The following is a 19,719-nucleotide window of genomic DNA, read 5'->3' on the forward strand; positions in this document are numbered from 1 at the left end:
TGCCAACCTCTCCCTGCGATGGCGATCGTCAAGTGTCGGGCGTTTTATGACTCTCCTTGACTTCAGTCCCGCAGCTTTTAAACGATTTCTTACTGTTCTGGTTGACAGATTACGACCAGGTAACCACTGCCTTTTAAGACGGGTGCTTGGTGCAAACGGATTTCGTCTGACCAATCTACCAAGGCTCCTATCTTCACGTTGGGTTGTTACAGATGGTCGACCAGATCGAGGACGGTCCTTAACATTCTGGGTGGCAACATGTTTTCTGACCAAACGGCTGATCACTGTGTAATGATAGCCAAGCTGTCTACCTATCGCCTTGTAGGACATACCAGCGGAATTCATGCCAATAATTTGCCATCTCTGCGCCTCTGATATCCGTCTTCTTGCCATTCTTACTTAAAATTATTTTGCATTCAGAAATTCGGGACTTAAATACGGATTTGATGCACGAGAAAATAGTGCATATTGGACGTGAAGAAGGGAGCAAATTGCACGTGGGGAAAAAACGCGCCTGATTTAAATGTCACACCTGAACGCTCACATCCTTTTAATTACGTTTGAAATTATGAACATTGCTCAACATCATGAAAGTTAAACCTTATTAACTTTTTTCCAGGTGTATATATACAGTTTTATCATTTGACTTCTAAAATATATTTAATTCAATTTTATTCAGGTACTAGATTTGTTTGTTGTTAAGTACAAAGCTTACACAATGGCTATCGAAAGCCGATTTTTAGCAGTGTAAGCACACAGAATTGCGATTGTGCTACAAGGAGGCACACGTACTACATAATACAACATGTTGTTTGATTGTTTTTGTGATAGCAAAGCCACATCGGGCTATCTGCTGTGTCTACTGAGGGGAATCGAACCCCTGATTTTAGCAGGGAACTGCAATATGTTGTAAGTGACTAATATTTTAACTACAATAAAGCTATTCCTGAAAAGAAGAAAGGAAAGAGGAAAAAAAATAGAAAGCTTATACAAACCGCGTCTCCTATAACTGGAAAGAAGCATTATTAATTAAAAAAATGTCTGTACAAAGATACAAAAATATAGCACTTAATATAATTTAGATATAACTAACTGACAAGAGTATCATAACTGTTTTGATTACATATAAAATTCTGACTAAATCATATATCTAATAAATAGTTTTTGAAACATAACTTACATTCTTTAAAGGGTTCATTTCTCTTTTATTATTAGATATAGAATTCCACATCCTTTCCTCTCTATAAGTATTCGAATATATATACAACTTTTTAAAATGTGATATATGAAAATCAACATTAATTCTTGTATCATGACCATGAATGTCCTTGCTATGTTATAAAAAGTATTGAAGACTGAGTATATTAATTAATTAATTGTTTATCATAAACATTAATTTACTTATTAAATAATAACGTATTTCATAAATATTTGATATTTTATTTTTATGAAATAACTGATAGTTTAAGCCCTAAAATTTCTTTCAAAAGTAATTTTGAAAAACCAACAAAGGGTTTATAATTATATTATACCTTGATGAACAGTTACACCAAGTATTTGTATATATTAAACGTGGATAAATAAAACTTTAATATAAAGTTATTATACATTTCCTAATAAACAGCCTTTGTATTATGTTTATCATATCTATATATCGTGTAACAATTTTTCTAATAGTTCAAAAGTGCTCTGATAATTTTAATTTATCAGCAATTGCAATACCCAAAAACTTACTGATGAACGTCCTTCAAGCAATACGATATTCATATATATATATGTATATAATTCCCTACTATTACTGTCTTTGTTTTTATTGTGAAAAAAGAAAAAGTATAAGTTTAGTCTTTTCAAGAGTTACCTACAAATCCTTTTAACTACCCCCCCCCCCCCAGTGGCACACTGGTATGTCTACGGGCTTATACGGCTAGAAACCGGGTTTCGATACTCGTGATGGGCAGAGCATAAATAGTCCTTTGTGCTTAATAACAAACAACACTTTCACTAAGCTAATAATTTAACCTATCTAATGGTGCAATACGATATGAACTGAAGACCCCACTTTCCTATTATGAGCTAAAATGATAGTATCATGTGCAAATAGAATTTAATTTATATCAAATAATAAAATCTGGTATACCATTAACATATAATAAAAACAGAATATAACCCTGAAGAACATCTCTTGCATTTATTAACTAATCAGAATATTTGTTTCGAATATTAACTATTGAGATTCTGCTTTTTAAAATAACTCTTCAGCTAATTATAGTTTTATCTCTTACTATATTTTTGACAATAATTTAATCAAATGCTTTAAATAATACAAATTCACTTTCTCCATATTATCAATAATAATTCTACATAAAACTTGAATAACTTGATGCATAGATGTGTCCGTAAGAAATCCACACTAATATTTAGAAAACAGATCTAATTCGTTATCAACATTCCAAAAATCAAGCGCAAATTGACTTTTCTAATATTTTTGAGAATATACCAAAGTTATGAATGGGGGTATGAACTCAATTTTAAATATTGCTTTTCCCGAATCCCGAGGACGAGGAACATAAAAAGAACACCCCCCCCCCCCAGGCTAGTTACAAAACTGTGGGAGGAGTTCGCGAACAAACAAATAAACAAAGGACGTGAATTAATATAGAATCAATTCATAACGTGCACACATTAATAATACAAAATAATAATAAATCAGTTGTTTTTTATTTATTTTCAATTTAATATTTACTGAGCAAACTCTCTTCGAAATTGACTTGTCTGTTTAAGTGTTCAATACTATTGGAAAAGTTATAAATATTTCTCATTTGGTGTAATCTTATATATATATATATATATTACATTATATATCGTTATTGTTGAAACGACGAATATTGTATTATTATTATCATTACACCTGTAAACATTTATTTAAAGAAGTTGATTCTTATTATGCATCAGTACTAAGAAATCAAAGGATTATTAAAGATGTTTTACAACAATATAATTATACTAACGGATTGCAATACCAGATTCAATGTAATAACTGTCAGTAAACCTATATGAGAGAAGCAGGCAGAACTTTAGAAACACTTTGATCTAAACTGGTCCTTCACGTACTTATGATTGAAACTATTGTAGACAACAATGAATGAATAAATAGATCCCACTTTAAACTTATACTAATGGAATGATCTTATCTTCCAAGTCAGCGATTCTCAAACTGTGGGTCGCAAAATAAGACACATCAAAAATATTTTTATTTTCAAATTATGTATAATGTAGTGACCCTGAAATATTTTTTTAAAAATAAAGAAAAAATATTAGAACATTACTAAACCATAAGCAGTAAGTCAACCTCTCTAGTTGAGCATGGGTCTCAGAAAATCGCTTAGTTACTCAGGTGGGTTGAGAATGTTTGAGAACTTCTGTCTAAAACACTAAGGGGTAGTTATTTGTAACTAGAACTTTATAGGTGTTGTTTACATTTTAAAGTGTGCCGTTTATAGATAAAACATTTTGACATCGATGTTAATATATATTAATTTTCAGTTAAACATTTTAGACAGTTTTGTGGAACTTATTTGAAAAAAACTAGTGGGATTCTCATATCGTCTCATCAATAGCCTGAAAATGACACACAGAGAAGAGTTTATAGCTTGTTTAATAAACAGATTATGCATAAAAATCTGATCGAGTTGTTAACATTTTTGAGTACTGAACCATATTTTATCTTTCTTTATATCTTTAATTGTTTTTCCTCTTATGTAAAATTTGCTCCTGTACGTCTGGATGTTGGAGCAATTACTTTACCTGTTTCTACTGGCACCCATCTTTTTAAAGGACAACGCAATATCCTAAATAGTTTCATCATAGGGTGTCTGAAGGTGCTTTTAGAAATTAATCTAAATTTGGCAACAATCAACTGTTCAATGGTAAAGAGGAGAACAGTGTCACGGTCAACGTACAACAATTTAAAGTGAAGCATGCTGAGGAGGGTAGGAGAGGGGGAGTAATGCAAGTGTTGGCTGCATCTCAGCCAATGGCATTGGGATTAACACAGAACTGGAGGCACCATGATTGCTGACAGATACAAGCAGATTTTTATACACAACGTCATTTCATCAGGAACAGGAACTATTGAGTAAGGATTCATCTTCCAGCAAGACACTAATCACAAGTGATACTGTGAAACAATAATTCCAAAGACAAAGAAGCTAATGAACACTCGAAGCTGTAGCTTGGCCTGCACCAAGTCCTGATGTGAAAATGACTAAATCTGTGTAGATTTACATGAAGAAGGTCGAATACTTTATTTTTAGCCTTTCATTGTTATTCACAGAATATATTGTGATGAAACATTTGTGTGTAAATAGTAAAAAATACATAAAGTGTTGCATAGCTATATCTGACTTAGGGTAAAAGCGTCAAGTTTCGGAGCTAGCAAGTGGTTATATTGTTAACTTGTACAAGCTATGCATTACAGAGAACGTACTGCGTGTGTTTCACAAGACCCTTTTTCTAATCGGGCCCTAAGAGTATATTAGTGATAAATTAAGGTCTGGAAGCTTTCCAGAGAGAGAAGATTTGCTATTTTAAGACTAAGAGAAGTTACGAAATATTCCAATGTTTCTGGCTGAGCCTTAGAATGCATGATAAATGACATTATTAGTTATCACGTATAAATAGTATATAATGTACTTGAGATATGTCGAGAATATTCTATTGCACTCATGTAAAAAAGTTGTATATTTTATGTTTGACCTTAGCTGATTCACTTGTTTCACACTAACACGTATCAAACGATGTTTTTTCTTGCATAAAAATCTTCTGAATTATTCTTAAATAAAACAAACAGAATTATTGAGATGAAATAAAAATTCTGAAAAATTATAAATATGCTTTTATATATAACTATATAAATGCTGGTGGAAATAGTATAACAGTACTGTAGTTATAAATATGAAAGTATTTCTTGATGAATATAATAGCTATAGATTAGTAGATGTAATTATTTCAAATATATGAAAATAACAATAAAAGAACATTCAGTATCATACTTCTATATGACGCCGATGAAAAAGTATATTCTTCCAGCTATGTGGCACGTTATGCTATAGGCTTTAGAAGTTTACAGTATTTTACGAACATTTTCTGATTTTTAATTTATTGCTTTATATCCTTTCACAAGGCAATGAATGAAAAGCAAACAAAGAATTTTTGCTTTCACGTGTCTGTGTACATTTTCAATTACTTTGTTATTCACCTGGAGATTAAGCTTAAAGCTGTACGTTTTCAATGAGAATTAATGTCTTTTAGTACTTTCAAAACTGCTGAACAAATAAGCAGTGGCTCTCGCACCTCGTAGGTGCAATTACAGACGTCATCAGTTAAATCTGGAGAACAAATTGCATGTATTGTGCCAACTGCGCACGTATTTTGCACTTAAAAAAGACAATAACCTTCAAGTGCTTGTGATACAATACATTTCTTACAAAGAATAAGAAAGAGAAAAATATGTAGTAGTAATTATCCTTATTTTGGATAATATCTTTATATTCAAAAGCACGATTTTTCAACTATATAATGTCTTTTATCTTTTGTTTGTTTGTTTTGAATTTCGCGCAAAGCTACACGAGGGCTATCTGCGCTAGCCGTCCCTAATTTAGCAGTGTAAGACTAGAGGGAAGGCAACTAGTCATCATCACCCACCGCCAACTCTTGGGCTACTTACTCTTTTACCAACGAATAGTGGGATTGACCGTCACATTATAACGCCCCCACGGCTGAAAGGGCGAGCATGTTTGGTGGGACGGGGATTCGAGCCCGCAACCCTCAGATTGCCAGTCGAGTGCCCTAACCACCCGGCCATGCCGGGCCCTTTTATCTTTGAAAGATCAATATTCAACGTTCACTTCACTATGGTAGTGCCACATAGAAACTCATACACAGGAACATATAAAAATGATAAATTATTGATATAGTGTGGGTTTCTTTGTTATTAAGCACAAAACTGCACAACTGGTAAGTTGTGCTGTGCCTAACATTGAAACCGAACCCTGAATTTTAGTGTTATAAGCTCTCAAACTCACCGCTGAGTCACTGGAAGACAACGCAGTACAAACACAATTATAATAATGTTTCTTGTTTTCTTTTAAGTTATTTATTGAACAATTTTAAAGATGAATAAACTTCATGTACCATATTTTTGAAATGCACAGAACAATATTGTACTGTAGTTTTATCTTAACATATGTTAGAAAAGTGTAATAGAGTTTGCTACTACAGCTACAAATGTTAATGTCTTTTAAAAAGTGCAATACAATATTTTTCATCAGCTAAATTTTTTTTGAACAGCAACATTATTAAAGGCTGGAATCTGTGTAGAAAGTTAAAAAGTCAAGGCACTATTAGTATCGTAGCATCCAACTTTCACATACTTATTTCTGGCACTGACATGATAACAACTAACAATTATAAGCTCACCATCTCTACCCCTTTGACTTTGACATGTAAGTACCCTTTTTTGTTTTCCTTTTCACAATAAGCACAACTAATACTCGGTTTATTCCTAACCAATATTAATATGTGGAATAGAATTGAACATACATTCCAACAAATAACCTACTTTGTTTCTAAAACTAAGATCTAACAGTTACAAACCAAAGATTACAATTTGTAAGTGTCGTCACAAGTGCTGAACATGGGCAAGCCAGTTAATAGTTTACCTTCCATTACATTTATAAACTATCAACAATGTTTTCTCTGCGTCAGTGTAGATAAATAAACGTACAAATCTGTAATTTATATTATACCTTACTTTCGTCATCTAAACATTATTTGTTTTCCTTTTAATTCTTCGATCACAGCTTAATCCTCAGCCTTACATTCTATCATGTAAAAAAAAACACTGCTTAACATTCCCCAACACTTTCTTACCTGTAGGCTGTATCTTACTAAGCGTTCTTTTTTGTTCCTCTTCATTTTAATTATGTATTTTTTATTTACCGTCTGTCTCTCTTAAAAATCATCCACATAAGATCTTAAAGTCAACTCTAAACTGTTATTGATAAACACTTATCTACTCTTTCTCATTTTTCTAGCTTCATTATATAAAACTTTCAACCCTTCCTTTTTCTATTCTGTCAGTAAATAAGCGTCTTCTTTAACACCTTTTTTTCATCGCCGATTTTACTTCACTTCCTCTTCTGTTCAGTGTTCCAGTTTTTTCTGTGCTTCCATTATTTAAATTTCACATTTCATCTCTATACGATCATCTTCTAAACATCCTGAACCCTTCCTAATTTAAGTACTGCTACTACAGGATCATATCATAAACATCCTAAACCCTTCCTAATTTAAATACTGCTGCTACACGATCACCTCCTAAACACCCTAAACCCTTCCTAATTTAAATACTGCTGCTACACGATCACCTCCTAAACACCCTGAACCCTTCCTATTTTAAATACTACTACTACTACAGGAGCATCTCCTAAACATCTTGAACCCTTTATAATTTAAATACTTCTAATATACGAACATCTCCCGCCTTTTTTTTCCTTTTCTTCAATAACCAAGATTGTTGTTTTTATAGCCTTCGTCACATAGCAAATTTATTTTCTGCTCTTTCTTTAAAATGAAACTAAACTTGAAAAAGTAAAGAGAACTGATAGAACAAAATAATTCTTACGTCCTCTTAGTTTCTGCTTATTGTTTCATACATCAGTCTCATTACTCATGACTGTTGTGTGTGGCACCTAGCAATTATGACACAGTGAAGTTCAATATGCTTTCATCCCTATAATAAATATACTTCGCTTTTCTACAACTGAAAATTTGTATTTGAAGGCTTGAAAACAGTTGCTGTAAATAGTGAGAAAAGGAAAGCATGCTACTCCAAAGGCACTATTTCTATTCCAGGAAACTTATTCTTTATTATCATGCTAGTGCTTCACGGACAGAAGATCATCATAGTGTTTTCATTCTTTTTTCTTACATCGTCAACCCGTTAGACTTGGGGCTGGGCAGAGTTTATGAAATCGAATGAGTAAGTTATCATCTCTCTGGCTGCATTGTGAGTCATCTCAAAGACAATGACGTGATAGTAGAAAAAATATACATTCAACCAACTTTCCAATCAGTACATCCATAGTAATTAACAACTTTAAGTTTTCTCATTTGCCAAAAATGGTCAATATAGAAGTTAAGTTTAAATTGATTTTTTGATAATTAATAGTAAAGTTCCGAGATAAAACGTTTAGGCGCATTCAATAGGAGGATAATGACGAGCAAGATTAGAAATATGTTAGTCAACTATAAACTGAAAAGACAAAATAAATTACTAGGTTTGCATAACTGTAGTTCTTTCTCCACTTCAGATAATGGTTGTTACAAACGTCATCAAGAAAGAGCACAGTGTTTTAATAAAAAATATAAGCTAAAACTACTCTGACCCGAAAAAATAGCAGATCATTGAAGAAAACCTCACTGTTTATTTACATAGTTTGGGTAAGAAAAAATGTGTAGAGAAGAAAAAAAAAGAAAAGAAAAAAATAGAAGAAAATAAATTTAAACGTAACTTATGTGAGCGATTATTTGGCAACAAAGATTTGATTACAAAATTATGAAGGAAATTCGGATACAATTCCATTAATAGATGATCTCACAATCCTTAGGTTCCAAACGCTTAATATCGAATATATCTAAATGCTTACGAAACAGAGGTTAGTTTGAAGGATTACAATGATAAAAACTGCGTTTTTATACCTACTGTGGGCACAAAAAATAGCCCATTTTGTAGTTGTGTCTTTAACAACAAACAAACAAAGAAACCCACGTTTCATTCGCTTGAAAATATTGCTCATTAAACTTCATCCTTTTGACTCTTACCCCAGTTTTTAAATGTTTTCACCCCGCAGGGACGGAAATAGAATCAAACCCCCATAAGAGGTTAACAAAAAAGTTTATTTTCCATGTGTCAGAAATATTTTATTTTTAGAACCTCATTGGCTTTCAACTGCTGTTGAGTCAGCTAGACTTGTCGAGGAATAAAGAAGGTGTGAATGCGACATGAAATTTGTTCAAAGGTGACCCTGTTTGTTAGGTAATGTATGCAGAAGTGTGTTGCATATTTCTGTGAGTGTGCTTCTCCAAACATCGCCAAGTTTTTACGAAACCTGTTCTAAATAGTTTAATTCGTCAAGCTGAAACTATCGTAAAAAATTGTCTGCAGCTTTCAAATACTCGGAAAACAAATGCGTACTTATACAAATATAGTATGAAGGATAAATGTTAAAGTACTAACACGTAAAATATGTGATTTACAAAAGAACTCCTGCGTTTTGACATCTGGGAAATACAGTATGCTATAAAAAAGCATTTTTCTTTGTGAAAAATGCTTTTATATGGTTCACTGATAGGGGCATTTTTTCCCTTTTGACATATCTGTTGTTTTCGGTTTGGTTGGTACAACGGTATAAAGTTCATAATACTGTTGATTTTGACAATGCAAATGTTTTATTCTTATTTTTATTGTTCCTTTTAACAGTTCTACAATGTTTACTGTGGTGGTCCAGATTTGATAATCTAATAGTGATTGGTACACAGTTTTTGCTAATTAATTGGTTGGAACAGAGTATAGGATGTGTTGGGTTTGACAGTTTCTTTTTTTTTGCTTTCTTTTGTGTTTGTTGGATGAAAGACAAGAACTGTTCCTTTTAGTAATAACAATTCATATCAACAAAAACACATTAGTAAATTGATTTAGATTTTATTAGAGACTCAACGTTCGGTTGTAAGCCTGTTTTTGTCACATCAACTAAAACAGTTTGATATTGAAGTATTGATAATACAAGCAACATTTTCAGTCGTGTATGAATATATGACTTTACACCACAAACCCACGAATTTTAAATTAATCTTTATTTTGGTACACTGAGTGTTCATTTGATATACAAGTCTTGTGATAGATTTCTTTTGTGATGGATGTCGTTTATTTACAATTGTAACAGTAAGCCTGGATTACTTCATAGTCTATAGTATTTGTTTAGTTAGTTCACTGGCGTAACGCAAGTAGAAAGATTTCATTAGCATTTAAAATCATCTCTGTTTTTACTAAGTTAAAGAGTTTTTATAAGTTTATTTTGCTGCTTATAAGTCCGTTTCACTATTATTCATATACACGTAACATGTGTGGATGGTTTTTGTTTAGCAAAGAATGTCCTATTTTTTAACTTAATGTTTTCTTTAACCAGATTAAAGCGAACTATCTCATTTCTGTTCATCTCTCTCTTGCACCGACCCTTCTTTTTTTTTTTTTACCGTGGAAGGAGAATCTTAATGTAATATAGAATAATTATTTTTCAGTCTAAAAAATTACGAATCCGGTCGTTTCTTAAAGCTAATAAAATTCTAAAAAAAGTTGAGTTGGGTCGATTTAGGGCACTTTTAAAGTGGATTGAATTTTCAGACTACTGTGTTCAGTTACACGAAAAATTTAAATACGTTTTCATTACCAAAATTCGAAATATTAAATACATGACCAATACACCTATATAAGCCCCCTGGTGTAAGATAGTGTCACCATAGTAATAATGTAATGACTTGTATATCAAGATGTCTATAAAGACAATTCTAATGATGATTAATTCTGTTACACATGGCAAGTATTGAATTTTTTGTTAGAAATATACTTAGACTGCTGAACCAAGATCACTGACAGCCAAAGAATGCTTAATTTGCTGTACATTTGCGTCAGTAGATTAGTAACAGGTCGACAACTTCTTTAATGGATTTGGAAGAATACATTAAATGACGTCAAAGCTGAATATGAGAGTTTCTGGTTGAGTGGTTCTTGTTCTGGAACAAAAAGCCTTAAGTGTTCTGTAACTAACTAGGTATCATATCTAACACATTATGAGTAAGTTCTTCTATTATTCAACGAAAAGTTTTGTGTGTGAGTATTTTCAGAAACAGAAATTGTAGAACGTAAAAATAGATTAGTTTTTTTTTGTTTTGAATAATCCATATTTTTTATATCTGAGAGTTTTAAGGCTTTCAGCGTCTTATCAAGGAATGAGAAGTTTAGAAGGTTTCTATTTTAAGCTTGAGGTCTTGCTCAAAGCTTGGTACAGTTGACACTATGAACTTTTTTGAGAGCAAAATCTGAACCCTCACTTCCCGTATTAGTTAATACAGAGGAATTACCATTTCTTTGAAAATATTACAACTAAAAGGATCTCAATTCATAGTGCAAAAAGAGAAGTCAAATATGGGGAAGTTACTGTATTACTTCTAGCTTTGGGTTTTAAAGCGATAAGTAAAGAACGCAGTGCTAATTATGAGATTAGACATTGTATATATATATATATATTTAAAATTATGGTGTCACTCATTTAAAGGTATTCAACCTTGTTTATAAACTGACATGTTACATACTGGGATGATGTTTATTTCCTAGCATTTCCTTTATTATCCCGTTTCAGAAACAATTCACTGCCAGCAAAAGACAGAATAACAGCGTTTTAACAAATTTAGTTGATGTGACGAATAATTTTAATTTTTGTTAAATACACAGTGCTGACTCGTATATATATATTGTAAATTGTTTTAGATAAAGAAAACATACTGTGATTACACATACAAAGGTACATATGTCTATACACTTTTTTACTGGTTCGACGTTTGGATTGGAAACGTTCTTCAGGATCTCTTCTCACAGTGACAGGTTCGACTGCTATAATCCTTCTTCAGGAATTCTACACACAGTGATTGGTTCGATGGATTGGCTGTAATCCTTCTTCAGGAACTCTACACATAATGATTGGTTCGATGGATTGGCTGTAAGCCTTCTTCAGGAGCTCTACTCACGTTAAAATACTCTATAAGATTTTCTTACTGTGCTTCATATAGTAATTGTAATAATCATTATATTTTTGCATTTATTTTCGTAGGTCTTAATTAACTGTAAAATCCTAGCACGCCTAATGTTAATTTTATAAAATTCCACCTAAAGTTTCTTACTTGGCATGTTTAACATAGTGAATAAAAAAACTACTTTTTTCTCTCCAGAGAAAGAATTGCTGAATGCTCAATATTTCGCCTTACAACTTCTTCAGGAACAACATAACAAAACAAAAGGTTTTTATGAAGAATACTTAAAATAGTAGAGTAATTCTAATCTAAACACTCTTCAAAAAACCGTTTGTTGTAGATATGTAGTGTTTATTTATGAACTTCAAGAGTGAACCTAAAAAAGACTTGCAAGTTAAAGCTGCTTTACATCAGATAAGCTCAGTAAGAACAATACAGTGTGTCTTTTAAGTATTAAAGAACATTGAAAACATTCGACTAAGAAATGGCTCGTTAACAGATTGTCACTTGTACGCTCGATGAGAACTACGGCGATATGCCACATTTCACAGACACGATGCCAATATTTTGTTTCTTCAAAATCTGTGGCTAATTTGTTTTAGCAATATGAGATTTATTCAGTCAAACTATAATATTAAATACTCAGTGATAAATCTGAATATGTCCGAACATTTTTTTTCGAATGTGCCTCTCAATTTCCTTTCAAAACATTTCCAATACAGTCACCTGACAATTAATTTTGTCATTTAAAGAATTATTTTGTTGACTAATGGTGTTTGGGAATATAAATTTAGCTCTTAGAAAATGACATATTGTTTGCTTAATTGTTTTGTCCTGAAAGGCATAGACTTATTCTTTTAAGTATGAAATTTTGATGAAAAGATTTGCACGAGTCATATATATATATATATATATGGAATAATGCTAAGGCTGGTAAATGAAAGCCACATTTGGAAAATTTCATATACTAGCTATTTATTTCTAAAGAAGGAAGGAGGTGGAAATGTGGGCGTTTTAATGATTACGTACCCAACTGTAAACTGAACCTTCACGAAGCTTACTGAGAATCTTTTCAGTCCTGTTTTGGAAGCGATAATGACGTAATATTCCCAAAATTGCGGTCCCATTTTCATAAGATTAGTAAGAGCCAGTAGAGTGCCAGTGGTATTTTTGGAAAGTAGGGTTTCTCGACTGAACTACATTACCTGCTCTCAACGTAGCTTCCTTAGTGTTGTCTTGGTGAGCATTGCAGTCAGTCCGCTATCTTCACATAGTTCTTTCCTATCCGTGTCCTGTAGAACGTTAATTATCCACACACATTTGACATGTCAGGCCGTGGTCCTGCTTATGGTCTGTCTGCCCAAGTGGCAAACAAAGTAAGTTTAGGTTATAGATGCCTTAAAATTCTATCGAAATTAACCTCATATTTACTTTAGGGCTTGGTTTCGATTGATTATTTTTATCTACAATTATACTCAGTTTTGCCAAAATAGTACTTTATGACTGTGCAGGATAATATATATATATATATATATATATAGCCTGGAAAATATTAAACGTTTGTCCAGTGTGTTGAGAAACATTAAGTTGAAGAACCAGTATCCAATATTTTGAATGAGTTTTGCTGATTAATTTTCCAAACTTCCCCACAATATGTATTAAAGAAAAAATTGTTTTGTGATTTTACTTCGTAATTTTCTTTATTAAAAATAACAAACAAACTTTACCAAAAGTATTAGAATAAGATCAATAATAACTTTCCTTTTCGGAAACTCCAAAATACCTTATTAATTTAATTGTTATTTTTATTAACATGGTATTGTTTAAATAGGGATTCGTCAGTAATTTTCTCTGTTGTTGCAATAATGCCCAGATATATACATTTTTTTATTTTATTTCCATTTGTTCTTTCTAGTCCATGACTGGTTTTCATTCAATCGGCTGTTGTATGCCTTATTTTCTAAACAGTTATGAAAACGTGAAGTTTCTTATTTATGTGTTTATATTTACTTATTACTGATTTTGTTGTTTGTTTTATATTGCTCACATGTTATGATAATGTGAGGAACACTTTATTAAATATTTGAGGGGCTGGTGTACACAATTAAACTATTCTTAAGTTAAAATATTTTAAACGTGACGTACTGGTTTCACATTAGAACGCCTTTGAAAATGACTTTTCGGCATTACGAAACTATCAGAGGATTGAGTTGCATTGAAGGAAGTCAACAATTTTTGACACCCATCCAAAATTCCTTCAACATACGCAGTACCCGGATGTAAACCCATTTGCCACCTTATCTCAGCTGTTTCCTCTCTTGTGTTTGACGGATAATGACAGCTGGTTGGATAAAAATATCCTTTCTAAGAGCACATCAGACTGTTTTAAGACAAGTAGGAACCATAGCCCCAAAACTTTCTATAAAAAATATCAAAAACAAGATAACAACGTTCTAGTAATCGAATCAAGAATGTAATAAAAAATACTTCAGTGATAAAAGGTATTTTTTTATAAATAAAATATATACTTAATAAATTATAATCACAGCGCTTCAGTACTGTGGCGTATAAACGTTTATTAACAGAGTGATTATTTTGAAAATGAACCGATCTTTGTGTTCAAGAATAAATTCCGCTGTAGTTTAAATGATAAAATAGCATGCATTATTTGAGCAACATCATGCTCAGATGTTTTTGGACACTTTAGATGATATTGCATTTAATTATTTCGTTCTATTTGTGTGGATATAATTATTTCTCAAATATATAATTAAATGTATATTCATTTGAATTATCTTGAATATTTATGCTAGTTTTTTTCTTAGAAATAATAATTCAGAAATTGTCTATACAATTTTATACGGATATAATTGTTAGATCTTGATAATTGCGTCGGAGAAAAGATGATATTACATTCTTATTCTGATGAATAGATGGCCGGAAAACGTGATCAAGCGCTCGAGGCGGACATACTAAAATGGATAGAAGCCATCCTAGGTGAAAAACTCCCTCCTGGCAATTTTGATGACGTTCTGAAGGATGGAGTTATACTCTGCAAGTAAGAGTCTTACATACTGTTGTGGAATTTTCGTGCAAAGCTACATATGGGCTATCTGGGCATAGCCCTCAATAATTTTGAATTGAAAGACTAGGGGAAAGCAGTTACAACAGTCACTAAGAATTCTTGTGATACACTTAACTAACTGAATAGTGGAATTTAACATTATTTCAGCACACACACGACTCCAAAGTGCGAAGCGTGCTTTTGCAACAGCGGGACACAAACAGTGAATTCTCGGATTCATAGTCCGGGCACGCTAACCACCAGGTTATGATCGGTCCCTTATATAAAAAAGAAATAAAGAAGTGTGCACCTGTTGTTAACCGTTTAGTTATCCAATTAAATCATTCAATTCTAATTGCATTTTTTTGGTTGGTACGTTATTTTTAAATGTCTTAAAATTACCCGAAGTTATTCCGAAATGGAAATTACGCGTGCGCGTGTATATGCAAAAAGGAATAAACACCTTGAAGGACATGACATCAATATATAGTCTAGTAATGTAACGATAGTTAAAGTATTTTAGATTGAACAAAGTGATGTAGTAGCATATTCATGTAAAACAGAGACAACGTTCTTAGTAAATAATCCAGGAAGATTATAAACTTCTGAAAAATACAATGATAACTGATAAATGTTAGATTTAAGATTATGATCAGAATTGACAACTTTATCGATGTGTTTGAAAGATACAAACGTAAAGCTGAAGAAAGTATGGTTCATTTGGGGGCATTCTGGAAAATGTATTGAGATATTTCTTTACAGTCTCGTGCGTCAGTGATCATTATGTAGATAAGTGTTAGGGGGCTGGAAAATGGGGAGGGAATTGAAAAAGTTCTTAGCTTATTCGATCGCTAACTCATGAGGAGCTGTTCAAGTTGAGAATTTCTACTCCAATGTTGATTTATGAATGAAAATGTACCTGATTTATTTTTGACAAAGGAGGAATATTTAAGAAAGGAAAATATTACCTGAAATATTTTGTTTGTTTGTTTTGAATTTTGCGCAAAGCTACACGAGGGCTTTCTACGGTAGCCGTCCCTAATTTAGCAGTGTAAGACAAGAAGGAAGGCAGCTAGTCATCATCATCACCCACCGCCAACTACTGGGTTACTCTTTTACCAACGAATAGTGGGATTGACCGGAACATTATAACGCCACCACGGCTGAAAGAGCGAGCATGTTTGGTGGGACGGGGATTCGCACCCGCGACCCTCAGATTGCGAGTCGAGTGCTCTAACCACCTAGCCATGCTGAAATATTTTAGTACGAAAAATATTTATAAAGAAATAAAGTAGTAAATTACATATTCCTAAAGCGAACATGGCTAATTCAAGAAAGCAAATATAATTCAAGTATTTGAAAATGAGGTGTTATTATAAAAATAGAATAATAAGCGACGTATTTTAGATCGAAGGGCTTTATGAATTAAAAACAACGATAACAGTAGTATCTATATAACGAGGAGTAAACAGTGAGTATATTCACGACTATTATTTTAAGAAGACAAAATTCAGAAGTGCAGATATATTTAAAGTACTTTCGCGAGGGTACTGAAATATGTTGACTGAAGTAGTTGACACTTTCAAGACACACATACATATCTAAGCCCTCCACCCCTTACACATATATGGGGCATTTTGAATCCCGCGATGGACAGAGTGTAGAGAGCTCATTGTGTAGCTTTGTTCTAAAACAAATACAAAAACAACAACATATATCTAAATGCTTAATTCTAGAATGAAGAAAAATAATGTCAAGACAAGTTATTTCAGGAGAATACTCAACGGGTGTAAATGTAAATAATTAATTATAGACAGCACTCGAGTTATAAATAGTCAACAAGGGGAAACTCCAGAAATCTACTCACAGACGCATATTTTCATAATCAGGCATTTAACAGTTAGACTTGTATGTTATTACAAAATATGGTAATTTTGTTTGTTTGTAATTAAGCAAAAAGCTACGCAATGGGCTGTCTGTGCTATGCCAACCACGGGTATCGAAAACCGGATTCTAGCGTTGTAAGAGGGGGGAATATGGTAATCATAATGTATCTGAACAAAGCTATATGATTGCTCGCACCACCCTTTCATTCAATAACTATGCATCAAAAGGAACGAGGTTTCTATCCGTCCCCCCTCCATTCCTAGTACTGAATTTGTCTTGAGAACGAACTACACAAAAGGAAAATGATAACTGAAGAATGTTAGACAGAAAATTAATAATTTATAAATGAAATGACACTGAAATATTTAAATTGTGGACTATAGATATGATTAAGAAAGTTTATTTCTTAAAAAAAATCCACTATATTGTTTAAAAAACAACAACTTTACTCTGATAACTACACCTGGTTTTATTCTTTTTTCTTAAAAATCTAGCCTGATGAACAAAATGATGCCTGGATGCATTCAAAAGATCAATACTTCTGGAGGTCAGTTCAAGATGATGGAGAACATTAACAGATTCCAGGATGCAGCCAAGAAATGGGGAGTTCCTGAGATCGACGTCTTCCAAACGGTTGACCTATGGGAGAAGAGGAATATTGCCCAGGTTGCCCAGTGTCTTATGGCCCTCGGCAGAGCAGTAAGTTTTGTCTTCTTAATGTATGGTGATCCTCAATCACTGACCTTGACTTAGAGACAGATTACAGACTTATAATTTTTCAGTGCCCTTCTTTTGGCAGTAGGTTTACTGGTTTAAAATTGATTTATTGTTCTTATATTATTGGTCAGTTTTCTGATTTATAATTTCTATAATCCTCGATTTCGCAGTAAGTTTGCGGGTTTCTTATTGATTAATGGCATCTGTCTTTGCAATATATTTCTGGGTGTTATAATTATATTAAGTTAATTCAATGAATCATAAAATTCAAATTCTCGTTTTACCACAGTTTAACGACACTTATCCTAGCAATAAATTCCATGGTTTCTTGTTGCTTCTCGCTCTTCAGTTTTTTAAAGCCTCCTGTTTAACTGCAAGCTTAGTGGTTTTTAATTATTTCGTGGTATTTGCGTTTGTCTTGTGCAATGTTTTCTATACTACAGAGCTTTTAACTTCCTTTTATGATTCATGAGTTCTGGGCTTTCAATTTTTTTGTCTCCATGTAATTATAGTGTCAATTAACTCTTTAAATAGTAAATTCATTGATTTATATCTACTTTATACTTATTGATTTAACAGTTAATTGTTGAATTAACACCTTATTGGTTTCCATTTGATTTGTTATTCTTATTTTTTAGCAACCTTCCAAAAATTGTAATGTTTCAGCCTTTTTTTAAGCAACACGATTTTGGGTTTTTATTTCTCTTGTGGCGCCTATTTTAGCAATGACCTATCTTATCATATAAAAAAAAATCCTAGGTTAATGTAAGGTTTCTTTTTCATTTTTGCCATAGAACTCATAAGAGTCCATCAGTCCTCTTATGTATTGCCTTTCAATTGTAATTTGTATGCATACATTTTAGCAATTAAATTAGGACCCTCAAACAAAAGGCATTTTTCCATATATCTATCTAAAATGCTATGTGTAAATGGCACTACACGCTCCTATTTCCAGGCGTTTTTGTTAAGTAGTTGATTGGTAACGCTGCATACTTTTAACAGTGTTACACCCATCCTGAGTGGAACGGACCCTGCTTAGGACCTAAACCTTCTGAAGAGAACAAGCGCGAGTTCACCGAGGAACAGCTCCGAGCCAGTGAAGGAATGATCAACCTTCAGTATGGCACAAACAAGGGAGCTAACGCCAGTGGCCTCAACTTCGGCAACACTAGACATATGTGAAGTACAACATTGCACTCATAGGAATCGATCATTAAATACACGCATAACAATGTGGCTAAGAATAACATAAGAGTCATATTTTAGTGAACAAAATGTACTTCGAAAAAGATAAATCTGTTGGAATATTCTAAAGTTTGGCATCTGTTTATCATATGAAAAAATGTCTAGGTTAATGTTAATTTTTTTCTTTTGCCTTGGAGCTTATATGAATCTATAAGTCCTCCCATGTATTACTTTTCAATTGTAATTTGTATCCAAGCATTTTAGCTCTTATAATGAAAAAAAAAAGTTATTTTCTTACGTAAAATTAAGTAAGTATTTTCACTCCAATGATTTTATTTCTTTATTGGTGCAAGCCCTTATCTTTCATCTGTATGTATATTTTTAGTTGCAATTAAAATGGAACTAATTGGACACTAGTAGAAGGGCAGATTAAAGTTTCGCATATTTGTATCAAGGTTTTGTATGAACTGTGAAGCCGTTTAAAATTAAAATTAATAAAGAAATAAACATATTTTGTTGATTTTATTACACATATATGTGTATAGATAGGGCACCAATGATTTTTATTCTTATAATACTTGGATTTTGACAATTATAAACAATTTGCCACAATTAGAAAAACAAAAAAATAACTGTTAATTGTGTGAGTGTTCAAATCTTGCATTTTCCACGATGCAATGGGATTGCTATTTGGTTAATACTTAAACTGAATGTAACAATGCAACTTAAAATGTTTTCATATATTGTTCGTAATGCTGTTTAAAGAATTAGTTTGAATTTAATGTAATACGTAAGCATTCATCTTCAACATAAGTTTTGCAAGTGATGACAACACGGTATATAATAAAACTGTGATTAACTGAAAGGCTTACGTTAAGTAACAAAGTTCGTATCCTAATCATACCACCTAGAGGTGGAGAAAATCCAAGTGATAAATTTAACTAGAAACGTGAAAAGATTCAAAGTTTTATTTTAGTTTAAAAGTCTATGTATGTAAAAAT

General features: G+C 32.4%; 1 protein-coding gene across 1 annotated transcript; it reads left to right on the forward strand.

Annotated features, from left to right (window-relative positions):
* The first annotated feature begins 13,035 nt into the window (after positions 1–13,035).
* Positions 13,036–18,860, forward strand: LOC106464937 (myophilin-like). Its single transcript, XM_013925111.2, has 4 exons — positions 13,036–13,241; positions 14,799–14,923; positions 17,311–17,515; positions 18,536–18,860. The coding sequence occupies exons 1-4, from the start codon at positions 13,191–13,193 to the stop codon at positions 18,713–18,715; spliced, it is 561 nt and encodes a 186-aa protein (XP_013780565.1). The 5' UTR covers positions 13,036–13,190; the 3' UTR covers positions 18,716–18,860.
* The last annotated feature ends 859 nt before the right edge of the window (positions 18,861–19,719 follow it).

This window comes from Limulus polyphemus, unplaced genomic scaffold, assembly GCF_000517525.1.
Source record: "Limulus polyphemus unplaced genomic scaffold, Limulus_polyphemus-2.1.2 Scaffold1790, whole genome shotgun sequence".
Taxonomy (NCBI): Eukaryota; Metazoa; Arthropoda; class Merostomata; order Xiphosura; family Limulidae; genus Limulus; species Limulus polyphemus.

Coding starts and splice junctions, on each gene's coding strand:
- LOC106464937 (XM_013925111.2), top strand. CDS start 13,191: ATGTCAGGCCGTGGTCCTGCTTATGGTCTGTCTGCCCAAGTGGCAAAC. Junction 13,242..14,798: donor CTGCCCAAGTGGCAAACAAA/GTAAGTTTAGGT, acceptor TCTGATGAATAG/ATGGCCGGAAAACGTGATCA. Junction 17,516..18,535: donor TTATGGCCCTCGGCAGAGCA/GTAAGTTTTGTC, acceptor TACTTTTAACAG/TGTTACACCCATCCTGAGTG.